General features: G+C 44.4%; 1 protein-coding gene across 2 annotated transcripts in view; it reads left to right on the top strand.

Moving 5' to 3' along the window:
• The first annotated feature begins 1,922 nt into the window (after positions 1 to 1,922).
• jak1 (Janus kinase 1) overlaps positions 1,923 to 26,394 on the top strand; it is a 91,695-nt gene continuing 67,223 nt past the window's right edge. The window contains exons 1-3 of one of the 2 annotated variants that reach the window (XM_084163979.1): positions 1,923 to 2,230; positions 3,672 to 3,713; positions 23,493 to 23,698. In XM_084163979.1, the coding sequence (XP_084020105.1) occupies positions 3,691 to 3,713; positions 23,493 to 23,698 (229 nt within the window). In that variant the 5' untranslated portion in view covers positions 1,923 to 2,230; positions 3,672 to 3,690. The remainder of the gene's footprint in view (positions 2,231 to 3,671; positions 3,714 to 23,492; positions 23,699 to 26,394) is intronic. The other variant, XM_084163980.1, reaches the window with a different exon arrangement.

Below are 26,394 nucleotides of genomic sequence, written 5' to 3' on the forward strand. Positions count from 1 at the left end.
TTTGTTTGTTTGTAACCAGGCATCACATACTTACTAGCCTATATACAGTTAGGTTTTTATACGGTAGATTTGTAATACATTTGGCCTACAGATGGCCTATGCCTGTTGTGTCAGTGACTACAACATTCTTGGGAAATTTCTGCCCACGGTTTCTGGCAAACTAACACATTTGTAACACATCAGATATGGGACGGGAAGTCCCTCCCCTACAGGCAGACTGGACCATCTTAAAGGACCTGGCTCTCTATTTCCTCCCACCTCACTACGAGGATGTCAGTTTCCATTTGACAGTTGGCCTCCTTTTTGGACTACATGACAATACTGTAAATAAGAAATGTTGATGATCATATGTGGAGATATGATCAGATGGGAAAGAAATGGAGGAGCAGAATTCCCTATTACATCTCAATTTCAACAGAAAAAGCCTTTTCTCATCTTTTGAACAGAGAAAGGGTTATGAATTAAATAAGTAAATAATTGATTAAGATGGTCAGAAACAAACTCGATTGTGACTGGGGTTTTCCTCACCAAGGACGATCAATGTTTCCTGTAACCCACAACTGATGGATTTTTGACGTAAAAATCTAAGTGATATTACTGTAACAGTTAGAAGGAATTGATTTTGTTAACCATTCCATGTGTTGCAAATTATATAATTAAATGCTTTTAGAGTCTCAGTGCATTTATATTGAGCTATACCAGACACTGAGTGCTTGTTAAAGAGGCAAGATATATCTACTGTATATATATTTTTGGGGTATCGAATCCACATTAGACTAATGTATGCATCAAATAAAATCAAAGTTTATTGGTCGCGTACACAGTTTTGCAGGTACAACAATGCAGCATTATCTAGCAATACAATAACAATACACACATAATCCAAAAGTTAAATGAAGACATATCAGAAGGAGCAATGACAGAGTCCAGAATATAGATAAACTGGATTGTTCGAGCCCTGAAAGCTGATTGGCTGACAGCCGTGGTATATCAGACCGTATACCATGGTTATGAAAAAACATTTATTTTTACTGCTCTAATTACGTTGGTAACCAGTTTATAATAGCAATAAGGCACCTTGGGTGTTTGTGGTATTTTTAAAAACATTTTTAGTCATTTAGCAGACGCTCTTATCCAGAGCGACTTACAGTTAGTGAGTGCATACATTTTTCATACTGGCCCCCCGTGGGAAACAAACCCACAACCCTGGCATTGCAAGCGCCATGCTCTACCATCTGAGCTACAGGTATATGGCCAATATACCACAGCTAAGGGCTGTATCCAGGCACTCTTCGTTGCGTCGTGCATAAGAACAGCCCTTAGCCTTGGTATATTGGCCATATACCACACTCTCTCGTGCCTTATTGCTTAAATATATGTATGTAAATGGTGTGTATAGACAGTATGGACAGTATATGAATAGAAAATGTATGTACATCAGTAGTTATATAAGATGAGCCATGACTAGAATACAGTGTATACATATAAAGTGGGTAAAACAGTATGTAAACATTATTAAAGTGACCAGTGTTCAACGACAATGTACATCGGGCAGCAGTCTCTAAGGTGCAGGGCAGAGTACCGGGTGGTAACCGGCTAGTGACAGTGTCTAAGGTTCAGGGCAGGGTACTGTGTACTGTGCATGGCGTATTACATGAGTAATATACATAGAAAATTACTATGCAAAGAACTCCCAAAAGCCTACATGCCAACAGAAATGTTGACATTTAGCATTTTTTTCACACACCCTTTTGTGTGGATTTTAAGACCCATAAAAGATGAGGAATGGTTTTATTATCTCCAAACACGACTAATATGGGCACGCACATACGCACAACAATGGATGTGATTTCCTTCAGTTTACTGCTCCCTCCAGTCTAGGGTTAACAACATAAATAACAGTGTCTGTGGGTTAGAGGATCACTTGACTGAAGGAGCAATGCACCAATCATAATGCGTGAAGCTGAGGTTGATGCACTATTTTCGGGAATAGGGACGTTTCTTGACAGGAAGGGTTAGCTAGACAGATTGTGTATGTGCTCTCGACCAGAAGGGAAAGAAACTCGTTGGGCAAAAACAAATTCGTTTGGAATATTGACATGCCTACGGATCTTTTCTTGTCAAGATCAAGTCAGTGTTTATAGTTTCACAAAGGAGAATTATATTCTGGATCTATGAACAAAACGATACGGAAGTAAACTTGCCATCTGGCTAGCTTGCTAGCGGTTAGGTGAGTAAAAACCATATATATTCTGTTTTAATAGATATTGAGTAAAATACCAGCCATCATTCCGCTGATATTCTTTTAACTAGAATCGTTATTAGATGCACACCTGCTTATTGCGGGCTATTACTAATGCACGGGATCTCATAGCTGAGGAACCCTCAAATCCGTTCTCTTGTATCGAAGCGGGGTTTGAGTTTTGATGACTGGTCGCGGGATTTGCTAGCAACAGTATTGAGTTACCATCAGTCGATTCTTGTAAAAATGTCAGTTCTGAAAAAGCTTACCTGTACCTATGTTTGTCCTGTAAAACTGCGGTCCTTCCGCGGGGTGCTGAAATTCATACTTCCAATAAAAACTTTTAGCGAATACAACCACCGACTTTTTCCTCGTTACTCGTACAACATAAACGGAGATTAAATTGAGTCCGTGCTATCCGGGATCCCTACCCTAAACCATAGCCCTAACCTTAACCTTAACCATAACCCTTACCTAACCCTAATCTTAAATGTGCAATATGCAGACATCGCTCCACCATTTCCACCAATTTTAATAGCTCGCCTAATTTCAGTTTGTGACAAAACAAGCAGTGTAGAGAATCGTACCATCTAAGCCGCTGTAAAATAAAAATATATTTTGAATAACCAAAAATATTGTATTTTCAGCTGTTTGAAGCTGGAGTACAAACCCGAAAGTAAAAGACGCAAAAACGGAAGAACTGAAGCATAGAAATAGCGCACATAGAACAGATCTACAGCTTCTTGGACTTGCTTTAAATGACAATGACAAATCTATAACGGGTCGCTCAAAAAGTTACATGTTGCAGCTTTAACCCCCACCGTAACCACTTAAAATGTAAACTTCAATGTATAACTGCACGTGTATAACGACAGCTAGTTGGAAAGTCGGACATTTGAGTTTCCTAGTTCCGACTAACACTTGAACGCGGCAAGGTACATCCAAAGAAACCCGAATAGCACGGACTCAATTGGAGCTCAGTTTACGTAGTATGAGCAGCGAGGAAAACGTTTTTATTAAAATAATTAATTTCAACACCCCGCGGAAGGACCGCATTTGTACAGGACAAACATAGGTACATGTAGCTAAGTGTTTTCAGAATTTGCATTTTTACAAGAATCGACTAATTGTGACTCAATGTTGTTGCTAGCAAATCCCGCGACCAGTCATCAAAACTCAACTCAGCCTCGATATAAGAGAAAGGAGGCGAGGGTTTATGGAGCCAGATAGCTGCCAAAAGGTTGAACCTACGTATCATTAGGCTCGTAAGAAAATCCATACTAAATTGTTAGGATTGTAAGAAAAGCCATGCGTGAAACATGAAACATGGCATTTCATCTGTGAACGATTATGGACACACATTTTAGAGTTGAACAAATCTTGTGTTGCAATTCTGACATACAATGTTACGTTCTCCCCTCGGGTGTAGTTCGTCTGAGGAGACGTAAATGCCTGGGCCTGCGCACACAAGGTAAACTAGATGAAGGTGGGAGAAATGTGGGGTGTAATGAACTAAAATAACCAGACAACAACCAGATCTCAAGCTTAGCCCTCGGGGGACGTTTAGTAATGTACTTAAACAAAGTAAACAACACCCATAAAGAAACAACAAATCAATCAAATAAACCAGGGAAGGTAAGAGAAGGGAATATTTGGAAAATAGGTCCCTCCTCTTCAACACACCTAAACCTTCCTATCACACTCTAACCCTAACCCACTTTCCTACCTGTTTACCAAAAATACAGGGGTGACACCCGCCCGGCTAACCTAGTGTGTAAAACAATGGGTTATCTACGTGTGAATATACACCCATGGGCAGATCTACCTTTCCCTTCTCCAGGACATAGGTAGGGTGGAGGACAGGCTGGAACACAAACAAAGATAAATTAACACAGCCAAATAACAAGTGTCCTCTCCCCTCTTCTTCGAGCTCACATGGCAAACAGGTATACTCTCGTCAATCAGCTACAGCTGCCAGGACTCAGGACCGAAGCCACGCCCACCATCGTCAGCCGCAACTCAGCACACCTGTAATGCCCAGAACACACTACAAAGGAAAATGGGGAGAAAGAAAAATACGTCACACGTAACACGCCCCCCCCCCCCCCCCCCCAAAAAAAAAAGAGTAAACCACGAGGTTTACGATAAGAATCTTACACATACATATCTTAATTTTTTTAAATAATACCAAATACTTACAACACATCCCCCCTAGTTGTCAACGCCACGTTTTATTATTTTCTGAACTAGGCACGGGACAGAGCATCCGCAACCACGTTTTCTGCACCCTTTATATGCTGAATTTCTAAATTATAACCCTGTATAACCAACGCCCAACGCATAAGACGTTGGTTGTGGTTATACATGCGGCTCAAAAAAGTTAAAGGGTTGTGGTCTGTGTATACCAAAACAGGCAACACACTGGAGCCAACATAAACCTCAAAGAATTGTAGGGCAAACATCAGCGCCAGAGTCTCCTGTTCGATAGTGGAATAACGTTTATGCTGACTCCTGGGTGAGTAACCATGCTCACAGAAGCAACAGAGGATACAACAGGATTTTCACTGGTAATGGGAGATTCGATACCACCTCTAACATGATAGGCTTTAATCATGTTAATGTGACATACCCGAAATGGGCGTCAACGGTCTGGCGTTTTGATAACATATTCAGTATCACTGAGTTTTCGCTCCACCACATATGGGCCAGAGAAACTGGAAGAGAGACACGAGCTGGGTACCGGCAACAACACCAAGACTTGGTCACCTGGTTGAAAAGAACGAGACACAGTGTTTACATCAAAATGACGTTTCATTTTCTTTTGTGTGGAAGACAGATTTTCTCTGGCTACAGCACATGCGTCATGCAACCGCTCCCGGACTTGACTAACATAGTCTAGTACATTAGTAGAGGACCCAACTGAATCATCAGCCATAATTTGTTCTTTCAGTACCTTGAGAGGCCCTCTCACTGTGTGACCAAAGATTAGCTCAGCTGGGCTAAACCCAAGAGACTCTTGTACGGTCTCCCGAATAGCAAACAGCACGTACGGCACCCCCTCATCCCAATCTTTTTCTGTGTCCATACAGTATTTACGCAACATGGCTTTTAGCGTCTGATGCCAACGTTCCAGCGCACCCTGACTCTCCGGGTGGTAAGCGCTAGATATCTGATGGGACACTGACAAGGACTTCAACACACTTCCAAACAATCTCGATGTAAAATTAGTGCCTTGATCCGTCTGTACGATTTTTGGAAATCCAAAGGTAGAGAAATACTTAATCAGCGCCTTCACAATTGCCTTACTTGTGATTTTACGCATAGGAATCGCCTCTGGGTACCTTGTAGCAGTGCACATTATTGTTAACAAGAATTGATTACCCGACTTAGTCCTGGGTAATGGACCAACACAATCGATTATTACTTTCTCAAATGGCTCTTCCATGACCGGAATCGGGCAGAGAGGAGCCGGGGAAATGACCTGGTTAGGCTTCCCCACCACTTGGCACATACTACAGGTACGGCAATAGCGAGCCACATCCCGTTTCATTCCCGGCCAGAAGAAATGACGGAGGATTGGATCGTAGGTTTTAGTCACCCCTAGATGACCAGACCAAGGAATATCATGAGCTAGGGACAACACCTTCATCTGAAACGTGGCAGGAACTACAATCTGGAAAACGGAACTCCAATCATTTTCTTGGTCAGCCCGGGGAGTCCATTTTCTCATCAAAAGACCGTTCTCGAGGAAATACATCACACCTTTCCTTTTTGCCTCACTCAAAGGTGATATGGAGGAAAAACATTTGGCCAAACCCACATCCTCTTTCTGGGCAGCTATTAGCTTCTCCCGCGTAACTGGCAACCTTAAACAGTCCACCGAAGAAGCCATTGTCTTTATTTCCATCATCATGATCAGAACTCACTGGGAACACAGGAGTAGAACACTGGGTATCTTCCCCCTTCAACATAGGTGCAAGCACAGAGTCAGCTAAGTCTACCATGGTACCTAAGCGACACGGCTGCGCACGCGTAATGGCACACGCTGGAAATGCTTCGGGAAACGTAGTGGCCAAAACATCAGCACTTGACTGAGCATCAGGCTTGTCCAGCACTTCTAACACAGGCACAACTTTGCCTCCTGCTAGATCGTTACCCATGATTAGAGCAACCCCATTTACGGGAAGCTCGGACTGTACACCGATTCTGAAACATCCACCTCACTAGATCAGAAGTCAAATGGACAGTATGTAACGGAACAGGCACACAACCCATTTCGATCCCCCTTAATAATACACTAGAGCCACAATAAGACTCCTCTGACCAGGGCAGAACACTGGAGAGAATTACAGACTGAGCTGCACCAGTATCTCTCAATATCAAAACTGGCTTTTGTTCTCCAAAATCACCTGTCAGTGAAACAAAGCCTTTAAATATGAACGGGTCGTATGTGGGATCTGGACGACTTAGTACAACCCCAGGACTGTCCTTTACAGAGCTCTTAGAGTTTAACTTAATCAAACCCACACTTTTATGGGGTTTAGGGGTTGAAGGTGGTGACTTGCGTTTTAGAGACATACATCCCAAAATTACATGTCCAACTTTATTAAAACAGGCGCGTTCCTCCTTTGGATTCAGCCGTGTACTTCCTGAGTAACGGTGGGAATTGTAGACAGGAGAAGATACAACCGGTCTATTCTCACTACGGGGTGTGGGAAACACTGTTTTATGTGTTAACACAAATTCATCTGCCAGCACCGCGGCTTCAGATAACTTTAACACTTTCTGTTCATTAATGTATACAACCAACCGCTCTGGGAGGCTGTTTTTAAAGTCTTCCAATAACATTAATTCACGAAGACCTTCAAAGTCATTGATTTTACTCGCTGAGCACCATTTGTCAAAGAGAGACTCCTTCTCTCTAGCGAATTCGACAAAAGTTTATATAGAGGATTTGGAGTGCTTTCTAAACTTTTGTCTAAATGCCTCAAGCACAAGCTCATACCCACGGAGCACAGTAGCCTTAACAATGTAGTAATTAAGACTATCAGCGAGAGAGAGAGTACCCATCACCTCCTGCGCTTTACCGGACAATTTGCACTGCAGTAACAGCGGCCACACATCCCTAGGCCAATTCAAAGCCACTGCTATGCGTTCGAATGCACAAAAGTAAGAGTCAACCTCAGACTCACGGAATTGTGGAACTAAAGCAATATGCCGGCTAATGTCAAATGTAGAGGCAGATCCTGGGGTGGAAAACTCACTATTGGAAACGGCAGGGACAGCGGCCAGCCTCACCATCTCTGCCTCTAATTCCAATTTGCACATTTCGAAGTCCATCTGCCTTATCTTAACATCTGCTTCCAACTCCAGTTGGCGAATCTCCAATTTGAGATGTAAATCATCCTTTCGGATTTGTGCTCTCTCTTCTGCCTCCAGCTGCAAATGTACAGCCGTAGGCATAGGAGAGAGAGGGTCAAATCGAGGCAAGGTGGCCGGGGCCTTATACTCGACCTCATCGTCGGGCCTATACGGGGTACTCAGCGCATCCACCACCTCTCCAACCGCAGGCCGAGGCAAAACCAACAGCTGCTGTTCAATCAGCGGCCAGAACACACAAACGCACTACAAAGGAAAATGGGGATAAAGAAAAATATGTCACACGTAACATACAATAATACCTTTCAGAGTTTTGGCAGTTTCATCTCACCAACAAAAAAAACTTACACCAAACGACCTGTGAGGAGTGCTACACGAACAAGCATAACACAGTATAAAAAAACAGAAGTCAGGGAAACCGAAAGAGGTATCCTGCACGCTAAGTGTATCTCTACAGCATGGGCATATCTCTGGGTGATGTGGACATCCCCATGCATGCACCTCATCAAAATATGACTAATTCAATATTGCACCATCCCATTCTCTGGGCTCTGTCTGCAATCATAACCAGTAGTATATACCAGGAATAATGAAACACAGAATAATAATATATGTTTGGTGAATCTATGAATTAAGTATGACCATTGGAGTCTTTGCCACTCAAAATATTTTTTTATAGAATATTCTGACATTTATTTAATCACTCAACATCTTGCCAAAGCATATTCTGTAGGAGGGGTTAATATGAATTTAAAATAATTTTACATGATTTATATGAATCAGGTCATGAAGATATGGACTTTGAAATGAACAAGGGAGAGGTTAAACGTAGGCTAAGTCTGGCATAAGCTTATTCCCACACTTTACAATAGCAGTGGTCTTAGGTAGTCTCCGTATAGGCTATTCCCTCCATCGTGACACTGCTGCCCAGTTGGGGGTTTGTGATCTCCATGCAGCACCACAGCACCATGCACCTTCAGAAAATGTTGGGTACTGGTGTCTTGCAGAATAATTGTAGAACTATTTGTGTTTTATAACTGTTTTTATTATAGGCCTCCCCTTAAAAAGAGACCTAGCCTCTAGATTATCTGGTCAGTTGAATGTGAAATAATTAGCTGGAAAGTGGAAGCTAGATGCTGTCAATTTCTTAGCTAATCTATCTAGCAAAGTGGTTAGCTTTGTATACTGAACACAAATATAAATGAAACATTCAACAAATGAAATTATTTTACTGAGTTACAGTTCATATAAGGAAATCAGTCCATTGAAATAAATTCATTAGGCCCTAATCTATGGATTTTACATGACTGGGCAGGGGCGCAGCCTTAGGTGGGCCTGGGAGGGCATGTTGCGTTTGTATTTTTGTTTGTTATAGTTAGATAGCTAGCTAACTGGCTTGACTGTTTATGAACTTCCGTTTGGACCACTGCACGGTAAAGCAACGCACAAGTTGAAAATGTTGAACACATACTGTACACAGAATGCACCGCAGCCTAGTGCGGCATCCCAAACGCAGCGTTACAGACTGCTTCATTGACAATGAATAACGTCCACACAACCTAACTGACGCTAAATACGTTTTCATGACAAGACCAATTTTTCGGGATGTCTCATGGTCTGACAAACACCGCTGTAGCTCGGCCACCTTCCACCGCAGATGCGGAAGGCTGACATACAGTACCAGTCAAAAGTTTGGACACACCTACTACATTGTAGAATAATAGTGAAGACATCAAAACTATGAAATAACACATATGGAATCATTTTTTACATTTTACATTTTAGTCATTTAGCAGACGCTCTTATCCAGAGCGACTTACAGTTAGTGAGTGCATAAAACCATTTTTTTTTCATACTGGTCCCCCGTGGGAAACGAACCCACAACCCTGGCGTTGCAAACGTCATGCTCTACCAACTGAGCTACACTGAGTCTGTGATTTATTTAGAATTCAAGGCACACTTAACCAGCATGGCTACCACAGCATTCTGCAGTGATACGCCATCCCATCTGGTTTGCGCTTAGTGGGACTATCATTTGTTTTTCAACAGGACAATGACCCAACACACCTCCAGGCAGTGTAAGGGCTATTTGACCAAGAAGGAGAGTGATGGAGTGCTGCATCAGATGACCTGGCCTCCACAATCACCTGACCTCAACCCAATTGAGATGGTTTGGGATGAGTTGAACCGCAGAGTGAAGGAAAAGCAGCCAACAAGTGCTCAGCATATGTGGGAACTCCTTCAAGACTGTTGGAAAAGCATTCCAGGTGAAGCTGGTTGAGAGAATGCCAAGAGTGTGCAAAGCTGTCATCAAGGCAAAGGGTGGCTACTTTGAAGAATCTCAAATATAAAATATATTTTGATTTGTTTAACACTTGTTTGGTTACTACATGATTCCATATGTGTTCTTTCCTAGTTTTGATGTCTTCACTATTATTCTACAATGTAGAAAATAGTAAAAATAAAGAAAAACCCTTGAATGAGTACTTTTGACTGGTACTGTATAGCAATCACATAACAATAATACATTACCAAACATGAGCTCTTTAATCCCACACCTCAGTTACTCTCAGCCCATCCCACCTATCACCATAGACCACCATTGTTTGTTTCCATGTGCCATATATTTGTCAATTGTGCTGTGATGTTTTACATGAATTTTGAACCTTTCTAATCACAGAGTATCCACAGATTGTGAGCTAAAGATAAAAACCTTTCCTACGAGTATTATTATATTATTGATTGATTGCCTATGGATTTCCAAAAATCGGCCCAACACTGCTATTAGTAAGGTTAATTTTAAGTGAATGTTGTGATTTTTTAACCATTCCTGAACCTGTGACCAGAAACAAGCTACATAGAGGCAATACCAGAATAAATCTGTCTCTACAGAGCTGAGATTGTTGTATGCCCCATATATATAGCATTCTGTTGGTGGCAAGAATTTCATTCTGTTGGTGGCAATACCAGAATAAATGATCTGGTGATTCTGTCTCTTCGCAGCAAAATCTAGATTGTTGAGGTGAGATTGTTGTATGCCCCATAAACTGTATATAGCATTCTGTTGGTGGCAAGTATTTTGTATAATAATTTAAATTGAAAAACTCAGTGTTGAATCAAGTGTTGTTTTTTGTATCAATTCATATACCATGTGACATGGAATCGGTACATCGGAAATCTCTTCCCATTTATCTTGCAACCTGTATGGTGCAGCTGTCAACATTTTTGTCCTCAAATGAAACTGGTATATTTTTCTATTTATGCCAATCCTTTTCAGCCAATTTCTATCTTTAATATATGGCAGGCAAACAAGTTCCCTACCTTCTCCCTCTTCCACTTGCCTCCTCCATTTTTGCGGTAATGCTGCAATCAGTTGGTTGTAACTTTAGATTGAGCAGACATTCCCATATATTTTCGATAGCTGCATATGTGACATAACTCCACCATTTCTATTAATAATATAATTTATAAATATAATACCATAAAAAAAACAAAATCCATAAAGAATGTTTTTTTAATCAATCAGTATATTTGAGTTTAACCATAATAGTTGTTGTAATATGTGTTCTATCTTTTCTGCAGGATAACATTTTAATTGTAACCAGCTTTGTATGGCTTTTTAAGAAAGGGCGATACTTTAAAGTTTCATTTTCAATTAGTCGGAAATTAGAAGTTGTAATCTGTATGAAGGCAAAAAGGGCATTTTTGAACAAAGGATTAGCCTTTATTAATGATCTACTGGAGAACCAATTCGGGTTGAAGTATAACTTATGTATGAGTGAAGCTTTTAGTGAGAGGTTTAATGGTTTAATAAACTCATATTCGATTCATTATATAAATAAGCATGTTTAATTTTGTCTGGCTTAGCGTTCCAAATAAAGTGAAATATTTTTTGCTCAGATATTTTTAAAACGAGTCGTCTGGAGTAGGCAGCGCCATTAGTAAGTAAGTAAACTGTGATAGGACCAAAGAGTTAATCAATGTGATTTTTCCATAAATAGACAAGGATTTACCTCTCCATGGTTGCATGAGCTTGTCTATTTTTGCAAACTTTCTATTGAAATTGGTTGTGGTAAGTTAATTAATATTTTTTTTTTTATATGAATACCAAGTATGTCTACTTCACCATCCACACATTTTATTGGTAAACTACAAGGTAGTGTAAACATTGTCTTTTAACGATCCAATACATAATATGGTAGACTTTCCATAATTGGGTTGTAGTCCGGAGAGGCTAGAAAATCGATCAAGATGAGACCGTGCAGGAATCCAGATTGCGGACTTAAGAAAATACTTGAGTCATCGGCATACATTGACACTTTTGTTTTCAACCCCTGGATTTCTAACCCCTTGATGTTCTTGTTGGATCTGAATTTAATAGCTAGCATTTCGATGGCCATTATAAATAGATATGGAGACAACGGACAGCCTTGTTTTACTCCTCTTAACAGCTCAATATGTTCTGATAAGTAACCATTATTTACTATTTTACACCTGGGTATGATGTACATAACTTTAACCCATTGTATAAGAGATTCAACGAAATTAAAGTAGTCCAGGCATTTATATATAACTTCTAGTCGTACTTTATCAAACGCCTTTTCAAAATCTGCTATGAAGACCAGGCGTGGTCTCTAAGATGTTCCATAATGTTAAATTGTTTCAAGTAATATTATCTCGTATATTATCTCCAATATATCGTCCATGTGAAAAACCTGTCTGATCAGGATGAACAATATCTGGGAAAACCTTTTTTATTCTATGTGCTATGCATTTCGCCCGGATTTCTGCATCACAACATTGAAGTGTATGAGGCCTCCATTTTTTAAAATGGACTGGATCTTCATACTTGCCACCTGTGTCCTGTTTCAGTAGTAATGAAATCAGACCTTCTTGTTGAGTACCTGAAAGTCTACTATTTTTATAGGTGTAGTTAAGACATGCTAATAATGGATCTTTGAGTACATAACAAAAGCTCTGATATATGAAAGTATGAAAATGTATGCACTCACTAACTGTAAGTCGCTCTGGATAAGAGCGTCTGCTAGATGACTAAAATGTAAAATGTAAAAAAATATACCTCTACTGGTATACCATCAAGCCCTGGGGTTTTACCAGACTGAAAGGATTTAATTGCCTCAAGAAGTTCCTCCTCTGTAAGTTGGCCTTCACACAGGTCTTTCAGTACATTAGTTAATTTTACATGATTATTATTAGGAAATAAATCCTTACAGTTAACATTATTCAGTGGAGATGAAGGAGACTGAAAAGAAAACAAATGCATAAAATATTTTGCTTCCTCTTTCAAAATATAATTTGGTGAATCATGGATGACTCCGTCATTTGTAAGGAGTTTCTGTTAATTCTTTTTGGTAGCATTTCTATGTTGACGATTCAAGAAACATTAGTGAAGAAAAATATACAGTGGCAAGAAAAAGTATGTGAACCCTTTGAAATGACCCGGATTTCATAAAATTGTATCTGAATTTCATCTAAGTCACAACAATAGACGAACACAGTCTGCTTAAACTAATAACACACAAATTATTGTGTTTTTTTGTCACGACCCGGTGCAAGAAACAGTCACTATTAATTGTCAGAACCCAGAAGATGAGGCAGACACAGCTGTACTAGAGATGGTGGTTTATTAAAGAACAAAATCTTCAGGCAAAGAAGCTAAATCCACAATGTCCAAAAATAAAGCCAAGAGGCACAAAGAGGAAAACCTCCAAAAACAAAAGAAACTCCACAAAGTGGGAAAAAACAGCAGGGAAAAAACAAACCTCAAAAGACTACTCAAACAAAACACAAGAACTAAACCAGAGAACCTCTGGAAAATCCCACCAGAGAAATATCTATATAAAACAAGGCTTGGGCTGGGGCTGGGTGCTAACTTACAAACACTGAGCAAGGAACTGAGGAACACACAGGGTTTAAATACTAACAAGGAATGACCTACAGGTGCAAACAATAATTAGAGCAAGAAAAACAAAAGGTACAAAAGGTGCAATGGGGACATCTAGTGACCAAAACCCGAACAGTCATGGCCAAAACCTGACAGAATCCCCCTCCTAGGAACGGCTCCTGACGTTCCTACCAGCCTTCTCAGGGTGGAGGGCCCTGAACTGACGAATGAGGTCAGGGTCCAGTATGTCCTTGGCAGGAACCCAGGAGCGCTCCTCGGGACCGTAGCCTTCCCAGTCCACCAGATACTGCCAGGACCGCTGCACCCGGCGGGAATCCAGTATCCGGTGGACGGTATAAGCCGACTGACCACCGATGACACGGGGCGGAGGGGGAGGTCTGCCTGCCGGGATAAGGGGAGAAAAAACAACAGGTTTTAATAAAGAAATGTGAAATGTTGGATTGATCTTAAGTGATCTGGGTAAGTGCAGGCGAAAAGTAACGGGATTGACTCTCCTGGCAATCTTAAAGGGACCGATGAACCTCTGGGACAGCTTGCGAGACTCCACCCGTAGTGGTAGGTTCTTAGTTGAGAGCCATACTCTCTGGCCGGGGTACAGGGTAGGACCGGGACGGCGACCTCTGTTGGCTTGTCGTTGGTACTGCTGAGAGGAACGCAGAAGATTAAGACGTGCCTTCTTCCACGTAAGCCGACAGCGTCTGATGAACCTCGAGGCTGAAGGCACTCTGACTTCTGCCTCCTGGTCCGGGAACAATAGAGGCGCATAGCCAAACTGACACTCATGCGGGGACATACCAGTGGAGGAGGAGCAAAAGGTGTTGTGCGCGTACTCGGCCCAAACAATGAAGGATGACCAAGTGGACGGGTTGTTGGAAACCATGCATCTGAGGGTGGTTTCCAGCTCCTGATTCATCCTCTCAGTTTGGCCATTGGACTCCGGATGGTACCCTGAAGATAAACTGGCCGTGGCCCCTATGAGTTGGCAGAAGGCCTTCCAAAACCTTGAGGCGAACTGGGGACCTCTGTCGGAAACCATATCTTGCGGAATCCCAAAGACTCGGAACACATGGTTAATCACCAACTCAGCTGTTTCCTTGGCAGAAGGTAATTTGGTCAAAGGAACAAACCTGGCCGCCTTAGAAAACCTGTCGATGATGACTAGGATCGTAGTATTACCATGGGACGGAGGAAGGCCAGTAATAAAGTCCAACGAGATATGGGACCAGGGTCGGTGGGGAATAGATAGAGGGTGAAGGAGTCCTTGAGGGCGGAGGTGAGAAGATTTGTCCTGGCAGCACACGGAACAGGCCTTGATGAAAGTGGCAACGTCTTCTTTTATGGTGGGCCACCAGAACTTATGCTGGATGAACTCTAAGGTGCGGCCTACGCCCGGGTGACAGGTGAGGCGAGAGGAGTGCCCCCACCGAAGGACTTGGGACCTTGCTGCCTTGGGAACAAACAACCGATTAGCAGGACCTCCTCCAGGGCCCGGTTCGATGGCTTGAGCTTGTTTCACGGTATCCTCCACTTGCCACGAGATCGGAGCCACGATCTTAGCGGCCGGAAGGACAGTCATGTCAGTATCTTCTCGAATGGCAGGAGAGTAGATTCGTGACAAGGCGTCCGGTTTGAGATTCTTCGACCCGGGTCTATAGGTGAGGATAAACTGAAATCGGCTGAAGAAAAGAGACCATCGAGCTTGTCTGGCGTTCAACCGCTTCGCCTGCTGGATATACTCCAGATTCTTGTGGTCCGTAAGCACTTGAAACGGTTGAGAAGCCCCCTCGAGCCAGTGTCTCCATTCCTTCAATGCCATCTTAACCGCTAGGAGTTCACGATCCCCCACATCGTAATTCCTCTCGGCCGGGGTAAGCCGGTGAGAGAAGAAGGCGCAAGGATGAAGCGTCTTGTCTTCACCCCTCTGAGACAGGACAGCTCCAACCCCAACCTCTGATGCGTCTACCTCCACCACAAAAGGTTCATCCGCCGTTGGTAGTGTCAGGATGGGAGCAGAGAGGATGCGCTGCTTGAGTCCTTGGAAGGCCGTCTCAGCTTCTCTTCCCCACAGAAACCTTGTGTTGCCACCCTTGGTTACCGCCGAGAGAGGGGCTGCCACCGAGCTGAAGTTCTTGATGAACTTGCGGTAAAAGTTGGTGAAGCCCAGGAAACGCTGAACTTCCTTAACGGACTTGGGGGTGGGCCAATCCGCTACCGCCTCTACCTTCTTGGGGTCCATCTGGACTCGTCCGGGTTCCACTATAAATCCCAGGAATTGTACTCGAGAGGAATGGAATTCACACTTCTCCGGCTTAACGTACAAATGGCTGTCTAGGAGGCGTTTGAGCACTTGTCTGACATGCTTCGTGTGTTCTTGAAGGGAGCTCGAAAAGATGAGGATGTCATCCAAGTAAACAAACACAAAGATGTTAAGCATATCCCTAAGCACATCGTTTATGAGCGCTTGGAACACAGCCGGAGCGTTGGTCAGGCCGAAGGGCATCACCGAGTATTCGTAGTGACCAGTAGGCGTGTTGAAAGCGGTCTTCCACTCGTCCCCGGGTTTGATCCGCACAAGATGGTATGCGTTCCGCAGGTCAAGCTTAGTGAAGACAACTGCTTCCTGGAGCAGCTCAAAGGCTGTGGCCATAAGAGGTAGCGGGTAGCGGTTACGGACGGTTATGGCATTGAGTCCCCGGTAGTCGATGCAAGGTCGTAATCCACCGTCTTTCTTGGCCACAAAGAAAAACCCTGCTCCCGCCGGCGAGGTAGATGGACGCATGAGGCCTGCTGTCAGAGCGTCCTTGATGTAGGTATCCATAGCAGCTCGTTCGGGAGGGGAAAGGGAAAAGATCCGACCCCTGGGAGGGCAGGTCCCCAGCAACAGGTCGATGGTGCAATCGTAAGGTCTATGGGGTGGTAGTTTGGTGGCCCTCTGTTTGCTAAATACCAGTTTGAGGTCATGGTAACACTCGGGAACTCGGGACAAGTCGATGGATTCTAGAGACTCGGAAGGAGAACTCTGGGAACTCGGGAAGATACAAGTGGCTTGGCACGTAGGACCCCACTGCTTGATAGTGCCCACAGACCAGTCGATGTGAGGGTTATGGCTGTGAAGCCAGGGATAACCAAGGACGAGAGGAAACTCGGAACAGGAGATCAGATGAAAGTTCATCACTTCCTGGTGTTGGGAAACTGAAAGTCGTAAGGGGGTAGTGGCACGAGTGACAAGTCCAGATCCCAAAGGACTTCTATCCAACGTAGTAACCCTTATGGGGTCACTTAGAGGTTCAGAAGGAACGCCATTCTCCTTCGCCCAGATCCCATCCATGAAGTTACCTGCGGCTCCAGAGTCTACCAAGGCTTGAAGAGAAAACTCGTGGTCGTCCCAGGAGAGGGTAACTGGAATGAGCAGGCGGGAGTTGGATGGATGGGAGGAGGTTATGTTTCCCGTTACAGTCCTCCCAGGCCTGCACGGGAGAGTGCGTTTCCCTGGAGCCCGGGACACGTGGAGCGGAAATGGCCCGGTTTGCCGCAATATAGACAGCATCGCTCCCTCATCCGGCGGTCTCTCTCAGCCTGGGAGATGCGTCCAACCTGCATGGGTTCTGGTGGAGCCAGCGAGGATAAAGGTGGAGACTCGGAGCTGGAACCGATAGGAGCTGGGGTGAGCGGTCTATGGTTTTGTTCTCTCTCTCTCAGACGCTGGTCTATGCGTGAAGCCAACTTGATAAGGGACTCGAGGTTGTCCGGTGGTTCCCGAGTGGCCAGTTCATCTTGGATGGTGTCAGAAAGACCCTTCAAAAAACACACTGTGAGCGCCTCGTCGTTCCAGCCACTTGCTGCTGCCACAGTGCGGAACTGGATGGCATAGTCCGTCACGCTGCGCCGACCTTGGCGGAGAGTCAGGAGCTGTTTGGCTGAGTCAGGGCCGTTGGTAGGACCTTGAAACACTCGCTTGAATTCTTCAGCAAAGGTAGAGTAGCTGGCACAGCAGGGACTTTGGGCATCCCACACAGCAGTAGCCCAGGCTAGGGCCTTTTCCGACAGCAGGGTGATGATATATGCTATCTTGGACCGGTCGGTGGGAAACGACGATGGTTGCAGCTCAAAGGAGAGAGAACATTGGGTGAAAAACCCCTTACAAACACTCGGATCCCCTGAGAACCGTTGGGGAGGCGGCAGACGAGGTTCAGCCAGGGGATTAACTGCCAGGGGCCCTTGAATCGGATGAACTGGAGCAGAAGCGGTTGCCGGGGAAAGTCGATCCGAAATCTGCTTTATGGAAGTCAGCATCTCTGACAGAAGTTGAGAATGTCTAGCCATTAAGGCCTCTTGCTGAACCAGAGCAGCTTCGTGGCGTTGGACAGTCCCCTCATGGTGGGACAGCATGGAAAAAAGATCCTGGGTACTGGCTGCCTCTGGGTTCATAATAGTGGCTCAGTGTTTCTGTCACGACCCGGTGCAAGAAACAGTCACTAATAATTGTCAGAACCCAGAAGATGAGGCAGACACAGCTGTACTAGAGATGGTGGTTTATTAAAGAACAAAATCTTCAGGCAAAGAAGCTAAATCCACAATGTCCAAAAATAAAGCCAAGAGGCACAAAGAGGAAAACCTCCAAAAACAAAAGAAACTCCACAAAGTGGGAAAAAACAGCAGGGAAAAAACAAACCTCAAAAGACTACTCAAACAAAACACAAGAACTAAACCAGAGAACCTCTGGAAAATCCCACCAGAGAAATATCTATATAAAACAAGGCTTGGGCTGGGGCTGGGTGCTAACTTACAAACACTGAGCAAGGAACTGAGGAACACACAGGGTTTAAATACTAACAAGGAATGACCTACAGGTGCAAACAATAATTAGAGCAAGAAAAACAAAAGGTACAAAAGGTGCAATGGGGACATCTAGTGACCAAAACCCGAACAGTCATGGCCAAAACCTGACATTTTTAATGTCTTTATTGAATACATCATTTAAACATTCACAGTGTAGGTTGGAAAAAGTATGTGAACCCCTAGGCTAATGACTTCTCCAAAGCTAATTGGAGTCAGGAGTCAGCTAACCTGGAGTCCAATCAATTAGATGAGATTGGAGATATAGGTTAGAGCTGCCCTGCCCTATAAAAAAACTCACAAAATTTGATGATTAAGTGTACAGTCGTGGTCAAAAGTTTTGAGAATGACACAAGTATTGGTCTTCACAAAGTTTGCTGCTTCAGTATTTTTAGATATTTTTGTCAGATGTTACTATGATATACTGAAGTATAATTACAAGCATTCGATAAGTGTCAAAGGCTTTTATTGACAATTACATTAAGTTTATGCAAAGAGTCAATATTTGCAGTGTTGACCCTTCTTTTTCAAGACCTCTGCAATCCGCCCTGGCATGCTGTCAATTAACTTCTCGGCCACATCCTGACTGATGGCAGCCCATTCTTTCATAATCAATGCTTGGAGTTTGTCAGAATTTGTGGGGTTTTGTTTGTCCACCCGCCTCTTGAGGATTGACCACAAGTTCTCAATGGGATTAAGGTCTGGGGAGTTTCCTGGCCATGGACCCAAAATGTTGATGTTTTGTTCCCCGAGCCACTTAGTTATAACCTTTGCCTTATGGCAAGGTGCTCCATCATGCTGGAAAAGGCATTGTTCGTCACCAAACTGTTCTTGGATGGTTGGGAGAAGTAGTTCTCGGAGGATGTGTTGGTACCATTCTTTATTCATGGCTGTGTTCTTAGGCAAAATTGTGAGTGAGCCCACTCCCTTGGATGAGAAGCAACCCCACACATGAATGGTCTCAGGATACTTTACTGTTGGCATGAAACAGGATTTATGGTAGCGCTCACCTTGTCTTCTCCGGACAAGCTTTTTTCCGGATGCCCCAAACAATCGGAAAGGGGATTCATCAGAGAAAATGACTTTACGCCAGTCCTCAGCAATCCAATCCCTGTACCTTTTGCAGAATATCAGTCTGTCCCTGATGTTTTTCCTAGAGAGAAGTGGCTTCCTCGCTGCCCTTCTTGACACCAGGCCATCCTCCAAAAGTCTTCGCCTCACTGTGCGTGCAGATGCACTCACACCTGCCTGCTGCCATTCCTGAGCAAGCTCTGCACTGGTGGTGCCCCGATCCCGCAGCTGAATCAACTTTAGGAGACGGTCCTGGCGCTTACTGGACTTTCTTGGGCGCCCTGAAGCCTTCTTCATAACAATTGAACCTCTCTCCTTGAAGTTCTTGATGATCCGATAAATGGTTGATTTAGGTGCAATCTTACTAGCAGCAATATCCTTGCCTGTGAAGAACCTTTTTGTGCAAAGCAATGATGACGGCATGTGTTTCCTTGCAGGTAACCATGGTTAACAGAGGAAGAACAATGATTTCAAGCACCACCCTCCTTTTAAAGCTTCCAGTCTGTTATTCTAACTCAATCAGCATGACAGAGTGATCTCCAGCCTTGTCCTCATCAACACTCTCACCTGTGTTAACGAGAGAATCACTGACATGATGTCAGCTGGTCCTTTTGTGGCAGGGCTGAAATGCAGTGGAAATGTTTTTTGGGGATTAAGTTCATTTCCATGGCAAAGAGGGACTTTGCAATTAATTGCAATTCATGTGATCACTCTTCATAACATTCTGGAGTATATGCAAATTGCCATCATAAAAACTGAGGCAGCAGACTTTGTGAAAATTAATATTTGTGTCATTCTCAAAACGTTTGACCACGACTGTACATATAGTGTAGCTGTACCATAATATTTGCACTGTTAAGCATACTGTAGCTGCAATGGTGTAAACCTCCAATTGTCCTAATACTCCACCCACTAAAACCTCCCCCATTATCTAGGAGGTCTGTTGTCACTAAGACCACCAGACCATCTCCCTGACTCATGGCGCACCTTTGCGTCCTAAGGCAAACCTTTGGCCGCCAATTGGCATAGGCCAGAGGGAAATATGGGCAGTCCTATGATAACAACATTCAATACTGCCACCCTTCACTCACACATTCAAAGCCCCGTAGGTCTATTGCATGTCTATGAGGGTGCTTTTTAAGAGATAACTAACCAAATAACATGGAAAACAGTCAGTTCATTGGATCCAATTGTTTGAAAAAGTAGACCATTTTTTGGAGAAAAATACCTTCTATAAATATCGCATGTCTTCATCCATCCAGTCTTTATGTCCATTACATGCCCGCTGCCTATCGTCAGAGAGACATATTTCATGTAGTCCTTATTATGTCCTGTTATATTCTGGCAAAAAGGAAGGAAGAAATCAAAAGGAGCATACATTTTAACAGCAGCTGATGACAGCCAGTACAAAGTCTTATGCATCACACTACCCATGAAGGGATTCATAAGTTTAACTTACAATCGACCCTGACACAACCGTGGCACGAAAGCAAAGAAGACATGCAGTACTGACAATCTAGAGCGAGATAGAGAAACCAAGGGGAGTTTAAACAGCACTGTTACTGAGTCAGAGTCACTGTAGAAACGGACAGGCACAATGTTCTTGAGAACGGGCGTTTTATATGACTCTACCAAACTTTCAAAATGTGTTGTAGGATAGTACAGTAATATTAGCCTAACTCTGAGGTGGCTTTTTTGGCAGTGTAACATAAAGGCAAGTAATTCAGTTATTGCTGATCCAGAATGTTTGGATGAGGATGAACTAATGATAAGCATTAGAAGGCTATAGGCCTAGTTGACTATAAAATACAGGAATGTGTTGTCCAACGTAGCATTTGGTAGTACCACGTATGCCCAGTTCTACTGTGCCGTCTTCAGCCATCCTTCAATGTGTCCAGATGACCTGCAGGCATCTGTTCATCACAGCAATCCATCTCCACTGCTGCTGCACTGTTACCAATCTCTTAGTAATGTAGCTTAGTGAATAGTGTGTGTGTGGAGGAAGGTTCTAACAGGCTGTTTAGACTTCAGCAGGGACTGAGGACACTCTGCCCCTGATGGTGTGTGTGGAGGAAGGTTCTAACAGGCTGTTTAGACTTCAGCAGAGACTGAGGACACTCTGCCCCTGATGGTGTGTGTGGAGGAAGGTTCTAACAGGCTGTTTAGACTTCAGCAGGGACTGAGGACACTCTGCCCCTGATGGTGTGTGTGGAGGAAGGTTCTAACAGGCTGTTTAGACTTCAGCAGGGACTGAGGACACTCTGCCCCTGATGGTGTGTGTGGAGGAAGGTTCTAACAGGCTGTTTAGACTTCAGCAGGACTGAGGACACTCTGCCCCTGATGGTGTGTGTGGAGGAAGGTTCTAACAGGCTGTTTAGACTTCAGCAGGGACTGAGGACACTCTGCCCCTGATGGTGTGTGTGGAGGAAGGTTCTAACAGGCTGTTTAGACTTCAGCGGAGACTGAGGACACTCTGCCCCTGATGGTGTGTGTGGAGGAAGGTTCTAACAGGCTGTTTAGACTTCAGCGGAGACTGAGGACACTCTGCCCCTGATGGTGTGTGTGGAGGAAGGTTCTAACAGGCTGTTTAGACTTCAGCAGGACTGAGGACACTCTGCCCCTGATGGTGTGTGTGGAGGAAGGTTCTAACAGGCTGTTTAGACTTCAGCAGGACTGAGGACACTCTGCCCCTGATGGTGTGTGTGGAGGAAGGTTCTAACAGGCTGTTTAGACTTCAGCAGGACTGAGGACACTCTGCCCCTGATGGTGTGTGTGGAGGAAGGTTCTAACAGGCGGTTTAGACTTCAGCAGGGACTGAGGACACTCTGCCCCTGATGGTGTGTGTGGAGGAAGGTTCTAACAGGCGGTTTAGACTTCAGCAGGGACTGAGGACACTCTGCCCCTGATGGTGTGTGTGGAGGAAGGTTCTAACAGGCTGTTTAGACTTCAGCAGGACTGAGGACACTCTGCCCCTGATGGTGTGTGTGGAGGAAGGTTCTAACAGGCTGTTTAGACTTCAGCAGGACTGAGGACACTCTGCCCCTGATGGTGTGTGTGGAGGAAGGTTCTAACAGGCTGTTTAGACTTCAGCAGGGACTGAGGACACTCTGCCCCTGATGGTGTGTGTGTGTTAGAGGTCTTCTCGGGTCCAAAAAGTTGGACACGGACCCTAACGGACCCGAGCATAATCAATTTGAATTTTGGTCCGGGTCGTGTCTCGGGTATTCGGGTTCGGGTGGACCCGTGAAGACCTAGTGTGTATGTGTGTGTGATTAAGATAGGCTTGTGTGTGTGTGTATTGTGACCCCGCTGATCCCATCAGCAGTCAGTAGATCAGAGCTCCGCCGCCACGGGTGATAGGCTGATAAGGGATGTAATGAAACAAACTGTGTCCTAGCCACTGGGGCGCCTGCGCCGCTCTTGAGGAAGCAGAAAAGCTGCTGGGAGAACTAATGTGAGGATTTGCATGCAGAGGAGAATTACCTCTCCTCCCTCTCTTCCTCTCATCCCTTCATCCCTTCCTCCTCCTCTCTTCCTCTAGTAGGAGAGTTGGGTGAAGGGGACTGTGTATCCTCAGTCAACTCTCTTGTCCTTGGATCTCCACGTCACGGGACCACAGAGAGTGTTGTGCTCTTAGAAATAACATGGCAAGAGTAATTCTAATCTGTGGTTGTTCTTGATGACATCAATTCAGTGGGTGTGTGTGTTATGTTAATGGCGTTGCCTTGGTGTGTGTGTTTGTTTAGTTGATCTCAGACGGTATGTGAATGATGTCTCAATAGGTGTGTGTTCACTGTGTTCGCTTTGGTGAGATGATCTCAGTAGGTGTGCGTGTTGTGAATGACGTCGCCTCAGTAGGGGTGTGTGTGTGTGTGTGTGTGTGTTGCGGATAACCTATGTTGGAAAATGAGTCATCAGGGTATGCAGAACTCTGCATTACTGCTACAGTGAGCTCACCTCTGGATCAATACATTACCCACTCCTGACACACTTACCCACTCCCACTCCCACTCACCATCCCTCTCCCTCTCCTTCCAGAGTCTGGATGCCAAGTCTGGGGGTGATGGAGCTGGGCAGGCAACTGTGTGGGAAGATGAGGAAGTCGAGGAGGGCCGAGGGCCCCGTCACTGTGCCCATGAGGGGTCTGGAGATCCATTTCTACCTACCAGATACTCACCAGCTGGAGTTCCTCAAAGACAGCTTCACCGCTGAGGAACTGTGTGTGGAGGCCGCCAAAAGATGCTGTAAGTACTGTTTCAACTCCTGCCAAGTGTGTGTGTGTTTGAGTGTGCGTGTGCGTGCGTGCCTAACTGCGATCATCCGTGTGTGTGTGTGTGTGTGTGTGTGTGCCTGCGGGAATCCGTGTGTGTGAGTGTGTGCGTGCCTGCATGCCAGAGCATTGACTAGCCTAGGTACGATTGGATTGGGGGAAGTTTTCAGGAACATTCTGAAGTTATATACTTCTATCTTAAAGGTCTGTATTTATATTTTTATTTATTTTAAAGGTCCTGAATAGTCATTCTGAAAAGTTCTCTCATGGCTAACTACCAGGAAGTTTGAAACAGGTTGAGTGGGCGGGGAGCTTGTATTCATGAGCTCGCCTTGACTGACAGCTCTTTGAAACACCAATGTCAAGCAACTTGGATGCAGTGAGCAGTGTTGCAGTAAAATCCTCTCAAGCTAATTTGGTGATACTAAAAGCAACTCAAACAACATTGAAATTGCATCAACAGTGCCCTCCATAATTAATTATTGGGACAGTGAAGCATTTCTTCCTCTTTTGGCTCTATATTCCAAGAGTTTGGATTTGAAATCAAACAATGACAATGAAGTCCCCTGTAGCTCAGTTGGTAGAGCATGGCGCTTGCAACGCCAGGGTTGTGGGTTCGTTTTCCACGGCGGGCCAGTATGAAAAATGTATACACTCACTAACTGTAAGTCGCTCTGGATAAGAGCGTCTGCTAAATGACTAAAATGTAAGTTAAAGTGAAGACGGTCAGCTTTAAATTGAGGGTATTGTCATCCATATCGGGTGAACCGTTTAGAAATGACAGACGTTTTTGTTCATAGTCCCCCCATTTTAGGGCATCAAAAGTATTGGGACAAATTCACTTATGTGTATTAAAGTAGTAAAAAGTTAAGTATTTGGTCCCATATTCATAGCACACAATGACTACATCAAGCTTGTGACTCTACAAATTTGTTGGATGCATTTACTGTTTTTGTTTTGGTTGTGTTTCAGATTATTTAGTGCCCAATGGAAATTAATGGTCAAATCATGTATTGTGTCACTTTTATTGTAAGTAAGAATATAATGTTTCTAAACCCTTCTACATCAATGTGGATGCTACTACCATGATTACGGATAATCCTGAATGAATCGTAAATAATGATGAGTGAGAAAGTTACAGACGCACAAATATCATACCCCCCCAAAAATGGCACCATACAGTGAAATGTTGGCACCAGTAGAGTAGCTACCTAGCTACTGTATACCACGCCCCTCTGCAAATACGCCTTCTCCGATGTTGGTTACAAGGTGGTACTTATTTAAATTAGGTAAGAGAATATCATGTTACCATTGGTGTATTAAAATTAGAGTTAAGGTGATGTCACCTTGTTCACTTAATAATGAATCCAAGTGTTTGACATGGGGTAGGGGACCAGTAACTTTATGATCAAACTTGATCAATGTAGAATCTACAGTCATTTTTCATACTTTGGTCATCATACTTTGATCTGGTTTCCTTCGAATATCATCCAATTTCATGAAAAACATGATTGTGACTGTTCATGACCTTTTTACATTTGCTCATTTAGAACTAATTGGGGATAAATGAGACTTAACCTGTGTGGCAGATCAGGGGGTTGGGTCAAGACGTTTACACAGATCAGACACGAACAGAGTATGAGTAGCTCAGTTTCAAGGGTGTTTATTAATAAAATAATCAAAAGAAAAGGTTAGTTCTCCCCCATGAGACCCTCTTCATGATACCGTCTCCAACTACACGGACGTTACCTTACTTCCCCCAGTCCTCTCCCATGTGCTGCCCTTCTGGCAGCTTTATGGACATTGCACAGCTGGTAAGCAATCCGCCCTTAATTACTCACCAGCTCCCAATCAGCCCCAATTAGTCCTGTCCTGGGAGCCCATCGAGACCTGGCACGTCCAGCAGATGGAGCCACCGCCTCGTGATGTATACTCCATCTGTTACCAGGCCTCGACGAGTCCCCCCCCCCCCCCCCCCCTTAGCTCACTTCACCGCCAGACACTCTTTCTCAACAATTTTGTATTTTTTTTCTCTCTGTATCAGCTTTCGGCTGATGTACATGATGGGGTGCTCCTCCCCATCGTGTATCTGGGACAGAACGGCCCCTAGTCCCGTATCACATGCATCCGTCTGGACCACCATCGGCACCTGGAAATCGGGCGTTACGAGAATCGGATGGGAGCACAGGGCTTCCTTCAGACGGCTGAACGCCGCTTCTGTCTCGTCCATCCATTTCACTGTTTTCGGGAGGCGGGCCCTGGTTAGATCGGTGAGGAGGGAAGCTATAGCCGCAAAGTTGGGGATAAACTGGCTATAGTATCCTGCCGGTCCCAGGAAGAACTTGACCTGTTTCTTGGTGCATTGAACGTACCGCGTGAACCTTCCTCTCCTGGGGCTTGACGTTCCCCCGTCCAATCAAATACCCCAGGTACTCCAACTCCTCGAACACTAGCTTGCATTTCTTGGGGTTTGCGGTCAACCCGGCTTGTCTGAGCGCGTCCAGCACCGCCTGGAGGCGCGTCAGGTGCTCCTCCCAACCTTGGCTGTGGATGATGATATCATCCAGATAGGCCGCTGTGTACTGCTGGTGGGGTCGAAGCACTCTGTTTATCAGTCGCTGGAATGTGGGCGGGGCTCCGTGGAGACCGAACGGGAGCACCCAGTACTGG

Source organism: Coregonus lavaretus, assembly GCF_964263955.1.
Source record: "Coregonus lavaretus genome assembly, chromosome: 6".
NCBI classification, from domain to species: domain Eukaryota; kingdom Metazoa; phylum Chordata; class Actinopteri; order Salmoniformes; family Salmonidae; genus Coregonus; species Coregonus lavaretus.